This window comes from Mastigoproctus giganteus, chromosome 11, assembly GCF_048544385.1.
Source record: "Mastigoproctus giganteus isolate SK-2022 chromosome 11, ASM4854438v1, whole genome shotgun sequence".
NCBI classification, from domain to species: Eukaryota; Metazoa; Arthropoda; class Arachnida; order Uropygi; family Thelyphonidae; genus Mastigoproctus; species Mastigoproctus giganteus.
This window is the reverse complement of record NC_143585.1, coordinates 118,518,702-118,533,709: the sequence shown is the minus strand read 5'-3', so window position 1 is coordinate 118,533,709 and position 15,008 is coordinate 118,518,702. Positions and strand designations below refer to the sequence as shown.

Sequence of the window (15,008 nt, the reverse complement as noted above, 5' to 3'; positions counted from 1 at the left end):
TTTTACCCACTCGGCTAGCCCGGTCGGCTATTGGTGGCTTGGATCCAAATGAAGTGATGGAGCCAAGTGCAAGTCATCAGTGTGGAAATTGCTTAGATTACAATGGCTGCTGAAAGAATTGAAAGAAAAGTTGATGGTATCAAGTCATTCAGAAAAACTTCAAATATTAACACTATCCCCAGGTAGTTGGTCCATAAAGAAAACAATGGAAGAGTTTAGTGTCTCAGAAAGAATGGTCAAGATAGCTAGAAACTTATATCAGAAGAAGGAATCATGGCCATACCTGGAAAAAAGCAAGGAAAAAAGCTTTTTGAACAGGTAAAGCAAAGCAAAAGGTGATGGAATTTTTTGAAGATGATGAATTTAGTCAGATATGTTCTGGAAAGAAAGATTACATTGCCATTAGAAATGCAGATGGAATAAAAATGCAAATGTAAAAGCAACTACTACTCAGCAACTTTAAGGAAATGTTTATAACTTATCGAGATAGAAATGGATCTGGCATTGGATATTCTAAATTTTGTAAACTTCGACCCAAGTGGTGTGTCACATTCTGTATGTATATGCACAATCCATCAAAATGTCAAGTTAATGCTAGCAGCAAGTCCCATTGAATGTGATTACAAGGTTCTCATTGGTAAAACAGTCCGTGATTTGGAGTCAAAGGATTGTATGCTTTATCGCTGTGAAAAATGTCCAGGATTAGCTGAATTAAAAAAGTTTCTCAAGAATATTTTTGAAAACAATGAAACAGACAACATTATTGAATTCAATCAATGGATATACACTGGACACAAAGAAATTAATAACAGAAGATGTTATCAAAGAGTTGAGTACAAAGATATTTAACCTTTCCTGGCATCACTACATTGCTAAACATCAAAGCTACCATTTGAAGTCAACAAAGGAAAGCCTAATGACAGGAGAATTGGTCATCTTGATGGATTTTGCAGAAAATTATTCATTTGTTGTGCAAGATGCTGTTCAAGGGAGAATAGTCAGGCTACATTGCATCCATTTGTCATTTATTACAAGGATGTTGAACTTCAGAATACAAGTTTCTGCATAATCAGTGATTGCCTTTGACATAACATAATTGCAGTGCATGTTTTTATAACCAACTTAATTGAATATTTGAAGAGTTTCATGACAGGTATCAGGCACATTTACTCCAAAATCAAAACAAAGGAAGCATGCTGATTCAATCCCATTGCAGGCAAGATCATGGATCCATTGATCGTAACATTTCTGGTACTCAATTTCTGGTATCTGTTTTAATACCCGTGTTACATTACTCTAAATTTCAGAAACTGACTGAAAATGTGTTCCTTTCATGACTCCTTTTAGTTGAGGAAATAAAAAGAAGTCACAAGGAGACAAATCCGGAAAATTGGAGGGTGCTGCAACATTGTGATCAATTTTGAAGTTAAAAACTCTTTCACTACAATGGTGAAATGTGCGGGAGCATTGTCATGATGCAAAATCCACAATGAAGCAATTTCAGGTTGAACCTGGTTGACTCGCTTGCAAAGCCTTTCCAAAACTTGATGATAAAATTGTTGATTGACATTAGGTGGAACAAACTCTTTGTGGACAATTCCTTTTCGATAAAAAAAGCAAATTAACATGGTTTTCACTTTTGACTTTGATATTCTCACTTTTTTGGGTCTTGGTGAGGAAGCTCCCTTCCACTGTTGACTTTGCCTTTTTGCTTTGGAGTCGTAAGAAAACCCAGCTTCCATCCCCTGTAATCATGCGAGAAAGCAAATCTGGAACATCTTCAATGTTTTCCAACATCTGAGAATGTCACAACCGAATTTCTTTCTGCTCACGAGAGAAGTTTTTCAGTACCAGTTTTTTGCACACACTTTTCTCATCAACAAATTTTCAATCAAAATTAATCTAACAATTTCCAGATAAATGTTTAGTTTTTTGGCAATCATATCGCTTCGAACAATGTTTTCATCATGTCGAGTCGTGGAAGGATGCCCTTAACGCTCAGCATCTTCAACAGATTCACGTCCTTCTCGAAACTGTTTTACCCAATTGAAAATGTGTGGTTTCGACCTGGTATCATTTCCATAAATATCTGCTGATGATTCACTACTTTTCACCAAAAATTTTATCACAACTCTTTGCTCTAAATTGCATTCCATTTTTCACGTAACACGGAATGAAACATGTCTTTACATGACCCAACTTGTACAAATGACTGAAACGACTGACGTTTACCCTTTGCATGCAGGTAGAGGGGGGGGTTCAGGCTACACAGCAGGAGGATGTAATGGTTTACAGTGTGGCCACTTTGACAGAAACAAAATTATTCTCGAAACTTTGTCACACCTCGTATATAAATATTAATCACTAAAAATAGATTGATGAAGTAGAGGATCGATATAAGATATAGATATAAAAGTTATTTGAAACCATACTTCACACTGCTTTTACAATCAGTAGTTGAAATATGGCCATTGACTTAACAAGTTTTAAAAATAAAGTTTTTTTTTAAAATTAAAAAGTTATTAATGTTAACGATCAGACTATACAATTTTTAGCGATGACCACCAGCCTAAAATCAATGATCTCTTTCTTCTGGAGGTCTGTACTGTAGTCCTAGGTGATGGAATATTGATTCCTCTGTTGGAGTAGGTAAGGGATAACCAGCATTGATCTTTTCCTGACCCTATTTTAAAAAAATATAAAAGTGCAATGAAGGAAACAATTTGGACTAAAATAAAATATGAAGATTTAGAAAAACAAATATATATTACTTCATATAACAGGATGGGTTGCATTTCTTTTTATGCAGAGTAGCCAAGAAATCAATTTTGATTAATGCCTTTAATCAACTAAGTGATCAATTTTTAATTAATCAATTTGATTTAATTCAAAATTAATTACTCAAAAATTAACCAAAAAACTAATTTACAAAGCTGCAAAAATCCACTTTGTATACTTGAAAGAAAACAATCAGGACAATACCAAATAAATTTAAATTTTCCAATCAAATTATTATTTTGTATTCATATAATGTTCTATTATATAGCACTTAAGTATTCCTATTTGTCCCTCTTATACCACTCACTATTTCCAAATAATGAATAATTGTTACAAGGGCCATGTCACCTCTGCTCAGCTAAAATAACCCCCTTAGATAACAACACTTAATGGCTATTTAGGCAATTAAAATTTGTTACCTACAATGCTATGTCAAAGGCATTCACCATTGTCTAAGCTGTGGTGCTGCCAATCTCAGTCTTTTATTTAGGAGAAAGCAGGGTTTATTCAAATTTCTCAAAAATTGATCTAACAGATTATATTTTACATTTATTCAAAAAGGTTTGTATTTTTCAGTTGATATTATTTTTGTAGCCATGTATTCATGGTGCTGCAAAATGAATGTCATTTGAAAAATATGTTCAGGCTTGTATTTTATTAGGCAAAAGAGTTTCTGGTTCAACTATAGTAACAAATTACATGCTAAATATGGCTGATTAGATTACCCATATTCTACATCCGAGTCTTCGGGGGCAGCTGCTGATTTGTCTGCAAATATAAATTTGTTCTATCAAGTACTTTATTAACTGTTTTTTTTGTTTTTTTTTTGTAATTATAAAATGCAACATAATATTATGATATTGGATTGTAGGGGCTACATTAATGCAGAAAACAAAACCTGACAGATTTGAGTTCCGTGCAAATCTGTTAAGCATTTAAAAATCTGAGATACTGACAGGATGCCTGCTTTGAAGCTTACTGGCTTCTCATCGTCTGGTGGGTGGCCTTCATTAGTGAACAGCCAAGTAGTGTGTGGAAGAAAACTTCCATTTAAATACACACGAAAAATATGCATACACATTTTGTATGCATATTTTTATTTGCCAATAAACTTATTTTATATATAAAATATAAATTAGACAAAAAAAAAAGTGGAAGAGTGAAAAAAAAAAAACAGATAAATAATATGGACAGAAGAGAAAAATGAAGATATGTGGTAGGAAAATATGTATAGAAATTTTGAAATATTAGATGTAGGGAAATAAAACCTAATTAATACGCCAATAAATGTTAAATTTAGACTGGTGCCCATTTGTTAACGCCAAGGCCAAAACAATGTGAAATATCACAAAAAGAGACATAACAAACCTACCACTAAAGATAGACATAATATAAACCACAAGGAGCAGATAAAAAACTACTGTTATACACATTCTCATCAGAGGGCCACTGGACACAACAGCTGTGAATATTACTGCATTTTGAACACAATGCAACTTACCATGCCAGCAGAAACTCAAAAGTCAACCCACCGGAGCAATAAAATGACATCACGGAGGCCCTAACGCAGCAACAGAAAAACAGGAAAGATCGAAGCACTCTTCGCTAAGCGAGATGCCACCAGAATGAAGAAATTCAGTTGATAACCAGAAATATAAACCAATTAAATGGGAGTATGAGTAGCGAAAACGAATCAACTAACACAAACTATGAGCAGGAAAAAAAAAATTACCAAGAACAGAAAGTAATCACAAACATAAGTGGCTGCTAAAAGCAATATTCAACATGTTGTATAAGCTATAATAATTAATAATAATACAAATTAGGCATAAGAAATAAATAAAAAAATTACATATGCATATAATATAAATAAAAATAATAGGATATATTGATAAAACTGAATGTCTAAAAAAGAACGAAAAAGTTATTAATTTCTTTAATCGGATTATGGATCCGGGACACTACTAGTTATAGCAGAAATACCCAGCAATCATAATGAAATATAGACAAATGTATTTGATCAGTATATTGAGTAGGGTTGCTAACCTGTCATGTGTAATTACAATGGAATAAACTGAGAATGCCTGCAAGGTAAAAGTAGATTACCTGAAATTAAATGAAACTGTTGTTGTTATTTGGTTTTTAGGAGCATTAGCAACTAAGGCCATATTGCTCCGGGGATATGCGGTGGTCATTCCCTGACCTTTCCGCATCCTCCATATTTGGTGGTCACGGGCTCAAACCCCGGTCTAATCAAGAAGCGTGTGCTACGCACTGTCGCTCCTGCCCACCTGGCTACAGAGGCGCCTTAAATGAAATTAAGATTAACTTAAAAATAACATCAAATAATAAAAATGGTATCGAATAAATTTTTATATTCGATGGTATCGAATATAAAAATGGTATCGAAATTTTGGCTGCCAACCATGGGGTTGGCAGCCAAAACTGTAGAAGCCACAGCAATAGACAAGGTCTCTGTTTCTGTTATGATTTAGTAGTAGTAGTAGTAGTAGTGGCACATGATGCAAGAAAGCAAGTGTAGGAGCTTATGCAGCATCAGCCAAAAAAAAAAAAAAAAAAATCACACCATTACCTCAAAATGCCTGTCCAGTTCCTCCTTAAATTTATTTAACCTATCAACTTCTACAACGACAGATGGAAGTTTGTTCCAGCAATTAACCACCCGCTGGCTAAAGGCAAATTTCCGCACATCTATTCTACATCTGTCCTTTCTTAATTTGAACTTATGTCCCCGTAGGTTGGTAATCTGAACAAGTGGAAGGATCCCATCAGAATTCAGCGTGCTCAACCCATTCAAGGCCTTATAGACCTCAATCAGATCACCGCGCAGGTGCCTAGTCTCCAGCCACTGCAATTTGCAGAACTTAAGCCTCTCTTGGTAAGAGAATCCCTTCATTCCCCTCACCAATCGTGTTGCTCTTCTCTGTACATGCTCAAGCAAATCTACATCCTTCCTAAAATGAGGCCTCCAGACCTGTACGCAGTACTCAAGGCGTGGCCTGACCATTGCCTTATACAGAGGGACAATCACCTCCTTTTCCCTGCTAGCAAAATTCCTATATATCATTGACAAAACCCCATGACCCGCCTTAGCAGCCTGTCTGCACTGCTCAGAAAACTTCATATCTGACTGCACAATTACTCCCAGGTCTTTTTCATTTTCTACCACCTTAAGTGTAGTACCACACAGTTGGTACGTTTCTCTGGGGTTACTTCTACCCATATGCAGTACTTTGCATTTGTCAAGGTTGAACTTCACTTGCCACTTCTTAGCCCATCTGCCCAAATTATCTAGATCCTCTTGCAGTAGCACACTGCCATTACTGTCATTAACAACCCTGCCAACCTTTGTGTCATCTGCAAACTTCGACATTAAGCCTGATATACCTTCATCAATATCATTGATAAATACACAAAACAACAGTGGACCCAACACCGAACCCTGTGGGACTCCACTAATAACATTAGTCCACGAAGAGCAGCACCCATTGATTACCACCCTCTGTCTTCTCCCACTTAACCATCCTTTTATCCATTGTAGCAACTTACCCTTAATACCATTCTGCTCCAATTTGTACAGTAGTCTTCCATGCGCAACAGTGTCAAAAGCTTTCCTGAAATCCAAGTATATGATATCAAAATTATTTTTTGCATCCAGTTCCTTTGTGACCACATCATAATAACCAATCAAATTTGTCAGACAAGACTTTCCCTTAACAAACCCATGCTGTGTTTGAATTATTGCTGCAGTCTTGTCTAGATGATCCTGCAATGCATCTTTAACCAGCGACTCCATTATTTTACCCGGAACAGAAGTTAAACTAACTGTCTGTAATTACTCGTGTCACCCTTCGATCCCCCTTTTTGAATTGGGGACACATTTGCACATCTCCAGTCCGTGGGAACCTCTCCTGAGTCCAAGGATGCTCTCATAATTATGGCTAAGGGTTTGCTTAGTTGCTTTGCCGCCTCCTTTAAAATAACTGGATAGATCCCATCCACCCCAGGTGCCTTTCTTATGTTTAACTTCAACAATTTCTCCTCCACTTTGCTCTCAGTTATTACAAAATCATTAAGCACACTGCTACAATTTGATAACCTTCTTCCATTTTCAAATTGTAATAATTCCTCACGTGTGAATGTAGATGCAAAATACTCATTCAGTTTGTTTGCTATCTGAGCAGGATCATCAACAGTCGAACCATCGATGTCAAGTGGACCAATCATATTCATCCCCTTCCTTTTAGAGTTTATATAAGTAAAGAAATCCTTGCTGTTTTTCTTAGCATCTTTTGCCAAAGATTTCTCGTAATCCGCCTTCGCCTGCCGAACCTCCTTTGTGACCTGATTACAGACTAGCTTATATCTGCCACAGGCTTCTGCGTCACCTGATAATTTATATGCATCCCATGCATTTTTCTTCTCTGTCACGAGTCTCATTAGTTCATTTGATAACCATTTAGGCCTAAACCTTGAACGATATTTCAATTATGTATATTATGTATACGTATGAAACGTATACATAATAGCAGACCCGACAGAGTCCAAAAAAGGAAGGAATAAAAAGAATATAATTCAAAAATAAATAAATAAATAAGTAAAATGCTAAAATAAAACTGATAAATTCTGTCAAAAGAAAAAAGAGCGAAAGAATAAAGTCAGGTGTATTTGACAACTTACTGTAGGATCAGCCCAGAGACGGTGTATAGAAGACCAAAGAAATGAGCTGATAGTTCTATGTATATTTATATTGGTTGAAGTAACCCCAAGTGTGTGTGTGTTGAAAGGTTTGTTTGTTATTTGGTTTTTAGGAGCATTAGCAACTAAGGCCATATTGCTCCGGGGATATCCGGTGGTCATTCCCTGACCTTTCTGCATCCTCCGTATTTGGTGGTCACGGGCTCGAACCCCGGTCTAACCAAGAAGCATGTGCTTCACACTGCTGCTCCTGCCCACCTGGCTATGGAGGCACCTGGAGTGGGGGAAGGTGTGAAATGGTCAAAGCGAACCGTGCCCGTGTGACAGGGAGTAAGCAATTAAACAAATGAGGCAGATGTGTCAGTATTTTTTATATTTCTTCACTGACATTGTTCAGTCCCAGTGTTCTCCCCATAAAATTTTGCCAGCTGGGTGGCATTATGAAGTTTGTTTTTGGTTTTTTTTTTTTTTTTTTTTTAGGAGCATTAGCAACTAAGGCCATATTGCTCCAGGATATGCGGTGGTCATTCCTTAACCTTTCCGCATCCTCCGTATTTGGTGGTGACGGGCTCGAACCCCGGTCTAATCAAGAAGCGTGTGCTACGCACTGCTGCTCCTTCCCACCTGGCTACGGAGGCGCCTGCATTATGAAGTAGCTGGGTGGGAAAGTGCAATACTTTGCAATATTATAAAATTTTCTGTTATTTATAAATGTGACTTAAGCAATCTAGAGCAAAAATTAATTGCATAATTTAACATTATATTGATTTAATGATAATTTGTACAACATTGAAAAAATTTAATATTGGCTAGTGTTATATTTTTTAACTGAAAAATGAAAATTCCAATGCATATACATAAACATACTAAATTTAACAAATAAGATACTTTTTATTCAAAAAGTAGAATGTTTTAATAACAAATTTAAAAAAAAAAACAATTTTATTACAATTGAACATAAAAAATTTAATAATGAAAATTTTTAAATCTAAATGTTTAAATTTAAATGTTTTCTGATTTAACTTCTTACTCATTATGGGTTCTTATTTTGTTTTATTTTAGTGCAATATATACAGTGGTGGGATTCAACCGGTTCGCACCGGTTCAGCAGAACCGATACCTAATTTTTTGTTGAGTTCGGCAAACCGGTTGTTAAAATGGCACTCGTGATCAGGGTTCTCTCTAAGTTGGGTGCCTGGGCAGCCACCCAATGTGGAAATCACAAATTTACATTCCTTACTCTTTTAATGTTCATCTACACAATAGCATATTCCAAGTGCCCATAGTAATGTTCATTCCGTCAATAGGCGAAAAAAATTAGACGGAACTATGCTTGTAATATTTATTCATTTCATAAAACTCATATCTTTGATGAAATACTACATTTTTATTCCCTCGCATTTGTTACTTAAGTAAACAAACATATAACGTAAAGAGAAAAAGTGCCAAACAACCAGGGGGTGACACACTCTCACTTGTTTCAGCTTTGTGTTATGCCCTAAATTCAAATGAGATATTATGAGTGCATTGGTGTTCTCCGCACTCATAATCGGCACTGGTGACTTCACTGCATCCTTTAATGTTTTGGAAACTAGTATGATGCTTGAACCTATTAAATCACCCGTTGCTTGCCACGAACTTTGCTTGGGGTTCGCTGTACTTATCCTTAATATCTTCATAAATACTTCTTGCTTTTGCTTGAATGGCCATTGGACTCAGGGGCACTTGCTCCTGAATCTGATTTTCCATCCATATTATTAATAGCTTTTCCATCTTCAATATAGCACCTGAATGCTGTTTTGTGATCACCATTAATCTTAAATGCACTGATCCTTTAGTATGTTCTTTTATAGATGCATTGTCTCTTAAATAGTATTCACTGTTGAAGCAGCGAGACCTAATTCTGTGCAATAGATGACAAACTTTGTCCTGCTTCGTACTTCTTAATTAATCATCTTCGTTTCAAAATCAATTTTGTTTCGTTTCCTAGTGCTGCCAGCACTTGCACTTTCCGTTGGTCCTTTTTCCCTTCACCGTTGTAATAAGTAAATAGGAATGAAGAGAAGATTCTGAAAATTTATTTGTTTTTTATATGATTGAAGATTTCAGTGAAGGGGAACTCATTTCAGCATAATACCGTAACGTAAAAACCCACAGAATTTCAGTTATCGCAAATGCAATAAGATTGAGTTTACCACCATTTATAATAGATTGTGCTAACAATCTATTAAACTGGAAAGTGCAAATTGTTTTTACTGTTTTATGATGGTGACCTACCTCCAGAAATGTGCTTTAGAAAAATATCACAAAGACGTTCAAAATTGATTCTTATAACGGAACATATGATAATGATGAAAGTGTAGTGCAATTTCCATTACAAAAATGACCTTTTATAGAGATAAATAGCTTAGTTATATAGTCAAATTTTCAACTTCTGAGGTTATTGGGTTCACATTACGATATTTTCGCGATACCACCATTTATTCCTACAGGAGCAAAATACGTTTCAATGATTTTTTTTTTAAGTTTGCACCGGCTGTCAAAAACTTATGTAAAGTCAAATTTATGTAAGTCGAGTATTGCATAAGCCGGAGAGTGCCTGTATACAATAATAAGAGGTTGTAGTGAACATTCACAGCAAAATAAAGAATGATATTTAGTGATATATTAGGATGGTTTATGGACTAGGGGCAGTACTGGAAACAGTAGAAATATCCAATGATCATAATAAAATGTAGATAAGTAGATTGGAGAAGAAATGGAGAAAAGTTGACAAAACTGGAAGTAGTAACAATGGAAGAAATCATTAGGTACCTGAAAAATAAAAGTAATATATTACCAGTAGCACTTAATGCTATATATCAGATGATTTTAACTTCTTCATCAAGGGTCAGCAGCCAAAAACAAAGGAAATATAGCAAGAAGTAAGGCCTCTGTTTCTGATATGAAATATACATAGCACGTGGTTAAAATAATGAAACCAAGATGAAAAAGCAGGTACCGGAGCCAAATAAAATGTAGCAGTAAGTAGGCAATTGATGTATATTTCATAGCTGACCCAACAGATTGGTTTGGTTTTGATTTTATTGGCGCATTAGCTACTAAGGGTATAATGCGCCGCTGACCCAACAGAGGCCGAAAAAGAAAAAAAAAAAGGAAAGAAAAGAAAATATTGCAATCTAAGCAAGAAGAATTTAGAATGAAGGACCAAGACAAAGAAAGACAACTTACTGCGGTTCCAAGCAGGTGTTGGGGAGATGGATGAAGGGGAGTAACCGTCAAGTTGAGTTGTATCAGTGTAGAAAAGAATTAGCAAATTATGCCCCCGAATATTTACCCCTGCTTGGAACCGGAGTAAGTTGTCTTTCTTTGTCTTGGTCCTTCATTCTAAATTCCTCTTGTTTCGATTGCAATATTTTCTTTTCTTTCCTTTCCTTTTTTCATCTCTGTTGGGTCGGCTATGAAATATATGTCAACTTCTTACTTACCGCCATATTTTATTTGGCTCCTGTACACACTTTTTCATCTTAGTTTCATTATTTTAACCACGTGCTATGTATACTTCATATCAGAAACAGAGCCTTGCTTCTTGCTATACAGTAAACCCCTGCTATTCGCGGTATCTCGGTATTCGCGATCGCCGATTTAATATAAAATGAAACCTAAAAAAATGTGAATTTTAAAGTGCCGTGAATATTTTCCGCCATAAAAAAACATGGGCGTGGCTAAAATTATCTTTCCCGGTCAAAACAGCGCTCAGTGGATGGAGGGAGAGGGGTGACAAAATCGCGAGTGTGGATGTTTCTCACTAATCCTTGTTCGGTATGTGCTATGCGCTTGTCATGGAAGGTTTCGTCATTTGCTTTTAATTTATATGCTTACAAAAATGATAAATCTACCGTTTTGCAGTGTAAAACATACTTTTTCGAGTGTGTTAACGGAAGAAAGTGACTTTATTGTGGACAAGTTCTTTCTAACCCCTACAAAAATATGGCTACGAATAACAAGAGAAATGTGAAAATATCAAAGAAGGTGATGACATTAGCGAATAAAATTGAGTTATTAGATAAAATTTCTAATGGTGAAAGTGTCTCCTCAGAGGCAAAACATTATAAAATCAATAAGTCAATGGTATGATCAATAAAAAAAATCGGAAGAAAAAATCCGCCGTAGTGTCTGTGAAAACGTGCTAATTGCTTCAAAAATTTGCTCTGTAACTCGTGATGTTAAATTAGAAAAAAATGGAAAAAGCTTTAAATCTGTGGATAGAAGACCGAACTCAAAATAAAATTCCGTTAAGTTCACTCATCATTCGTGAAAAAGCAAAACTCCTTTATCAACACTTTAGCGAAACTGGTGATAGCACTGGCGGGATAAGTTTTTTTGCTAGCAAAGGTGCTGGTTTGAAAGATTTGTTTGAAATTTCTAATAATTATTACATTTAATATTAAATTGTTTTTTATTTTCATTTCACTATGTACTGTCTATGTACATAGTCATATTATGAAGGTACATATAATACAGTAAACCCCCGCTATTTGCGGGGGTTACGTTCCTGAGAAATGTCGCGAATACTGAGTTATGGCTCCCATAGTAATAAAGGGGTTCCGTTCCAAAGTATGAAATATATAAGAAAAACTAGTCTAAAATTTTGTCTATGTATGTATTATATGTACCTTCATAATATTTTTTTTTTTTTTTTGATTTGGTAGTTGTTGGCGCATCGGCTTCTGTGGCCATATTGCACCTCCCAAGTTTTTTGCAGTACTTTGATCCAAGCCCGAGGCGGGAATCGAACCCGCGACCTTTGGGTTGCCGGGCAGGTACTTTACCCACTCGGCTAGCCCGGTCGGCCCTTCATAATATGACTATGTACATAGACAGTACATAGTGAAATGCAAGCATATGGCATCGAAATGAAAATAAGAAACAATTTAATATTAAATGTAATATTTATTTGAAATTTCAAACAAATCTTTCAAACCAGTGCCTTTGCTTGCTAGCAAAAAAAACATCCCGCCACTGCTATCACCAGTTTCGCTAAAGTGTTGATAAAGGAGTTTTGCCTTTTCGCGAATGATGAGTGAACTTAACGGAATTTTATTTTGCGTTCGGTCTTTTATCCACAGATTTAAAGCCTTTTCCATTTTTTCTAATTTAACATCACGAGTTACAGAGCAAATTTTTGAAACAATTAGCGCGTTTTCACGGACACTACGGTGGATTTTTTCTTCCGATTTTTTGAATGATCGTACCGTTGACTCATTGATTTTATAATGTTTTGCCACTGAGGAGACACTTTCGCCATTAGAAATTTTGTCTAATAACTCAATTTTATTCGCTAATGTCATCACCTTCTTTGATATTTTCACATTTCTCTTTTTATTCGTAGCCATATTTTTGTAGGGGTTAGAAAGAATTTGTCCACAATAAAGCCACTTTCTTCCGTTAACACACTCGAAAAAGTCTGTTTTACACTGCAAAACGGTAGATTTATCATTTTTGTAAGCATATAAATTTATTCAATTTATAAACATATAAATTAAAAGCAAACGACGAAACCTTCCATGACAAACGCATAACACATACTGAACAAGGATTAGCGAGAAACATCCACGCTCGTGATTTTGTCACCCCTCTCCCCCCACCCACGGAGCGCTGTTTTCACCGGGAAAGATAATTTTAGCCACGCCCATGTTTTTTATGGCCAAAAATATTCATGGTGCTTTAAAATTCACATTTTTTTAGGTTTCATTTTATATTAAATCGGCGATCGTGAATACGTGAATACAGATACCGCGAATAGCGGGGGTTTACTGTACATACATACATAGACAAAATTTTAGACTAATTTTTCTTATATATTTCATACTTTGGAACGGAACCCCTTTATTACTATGCGAGCCATAACTCAGTATTCGCGTTTTCGGTATTCGCGACATTTCTCAGGAACGTAACCCCCGCGAATAGCGGGGGTTTGCTGAATTTCCTTTGTTTTTGGCTGTTAACCCTTGATGAAGAAGTTCATCAAGGGGTTTCTCTCTGACACACACAGTGTCAGATCATGTAGACACACTTTTAATAAGCTATAATTACTGAATATGATAATTACATTTAAATACTTTTTTTTTATTTAACAACTGAATTACATATTTGGCTTCTATTTAAATGAAAAAGCTCATTTAAGATGTTCAAAATGTCCTCCTCTGGCACATATGCACAAAAGCCATTTGAAATTCTGTGTGTTTCCTGCTGTTTTGCCATCCTCAGATCCTATCCTCTAATGTTTTTGAATGTACACCTTATCTTTTAGATGTCCCCATGCAAAAAAAAAATATTTAAGGGACTGAGTTCCAGAGATCTTAGAGGGTATTCAAAAGCAATCTCCCTGCAACCTGTCCATTGTTCATGAAATTTTCCATCCAAAGAGTCAGAGTTGTTTTTAAGGAATTTCTGGCACAAGGGCTACAAAGAAACATATTGCACAGAGAGTCACAGACAGCAGTATGAAAATGTGGAGGTGCACTATTCTGTGGAAAAACACCAATGTATACCAAAACACACTTCTGATACTGGGTACTGCATAATTTCTTACCATTTCAAGATAAATCTCTCCAATAACAATGCAATTAATCTGCATGATTCAATAATTCCACGAATGGAGATTCCCATGCACACAGTTATTCCTAGCAGGTTAACATTATTCTGCAAGATGAGGTGAGAATTTGTACTGGTCCAGTAAATACAATTGTGATGAGTTGTGTATGTCCATTTAGTTTGAATGTTGTTTCGTCTGACCATACAATGGCATTGTCAAAGGTGCCAATTCCACCTTTATGATGGAATTGGCACCTTTAAAAATACAACTAATTGTGTTGTATTGTCATAAAATTGTTTGTTGATCTGGACCATTTTCTTCTATTTCATGCAGTAATCAAGGTCTGAAAGGCTTCAAATTTACTTTCTTTAAGATTCTTATAACATTCAATTGACTCATTTGCAGTTCTCGTGGATACTGTCTTCTAACTTCTGTGGGGAATATTCAAATGCATTCAGTACGGCTTCGTCATGCTCGGTACTTCTTGATGTCCTTTTCCTTCCATTGCTTATCTTATTGATATTGTGTGCAGTTCATATTTATCATGGACAGAGGTTATTTTCAGATAAATATGCACTCTTGTTCCATGTTGTCTTTCCCATGCATGCCGAACCTCTAACATTTTAAAATTTCGAGAACCATTTAAGAATCACTTTCCTCTTATCAAAACTTAACTGCGTGTTCTCTGCATGTTCAAGCAATCTGAAAAAATAAAATAATAATAATACATATTGGTGATCTAATTCACAAATTATGGATTGTTAAAGTGTGTATACATAATTTCGTTTCGACTCACCCTGTATGCGTGTGTGTTGCACATTTATTTGCATATTAATTTTTTCTTTGTTTGTATATTTAAACTATTATAGTCCTATCAAAACATTAGAAAATGTACCCATCAGCACATAGTTCC

The 15,008-nt window shown here is 35.6% G+C and overlaps 1 protein-coding gene across 1 annotated transcript in view; it reads right to left on the bottom strand.

Moving 5' to 3' along the window:
• Positions 1-1,955: 1,955 nt before the first annotated feature.
• The window catches only part of LOC150078378 (DNA polymerase lambda-like), a 66,702-nt gene continuing 53,649 nt past the window's right edge, over positions 1,956-15,008 (bottom strand). The window contains exon 9 of the mRNA XM_090384549.1: positions 1,956-2,683. Coding sequence (XP_090240675.1) covers positions 2,576-2,683 — 108 coding nt within the window. The 3' untranslated portion in view covers positions 1,956-2,575. The remainder of the gene's footprint in view (positions 2,684-15,008) is intronic.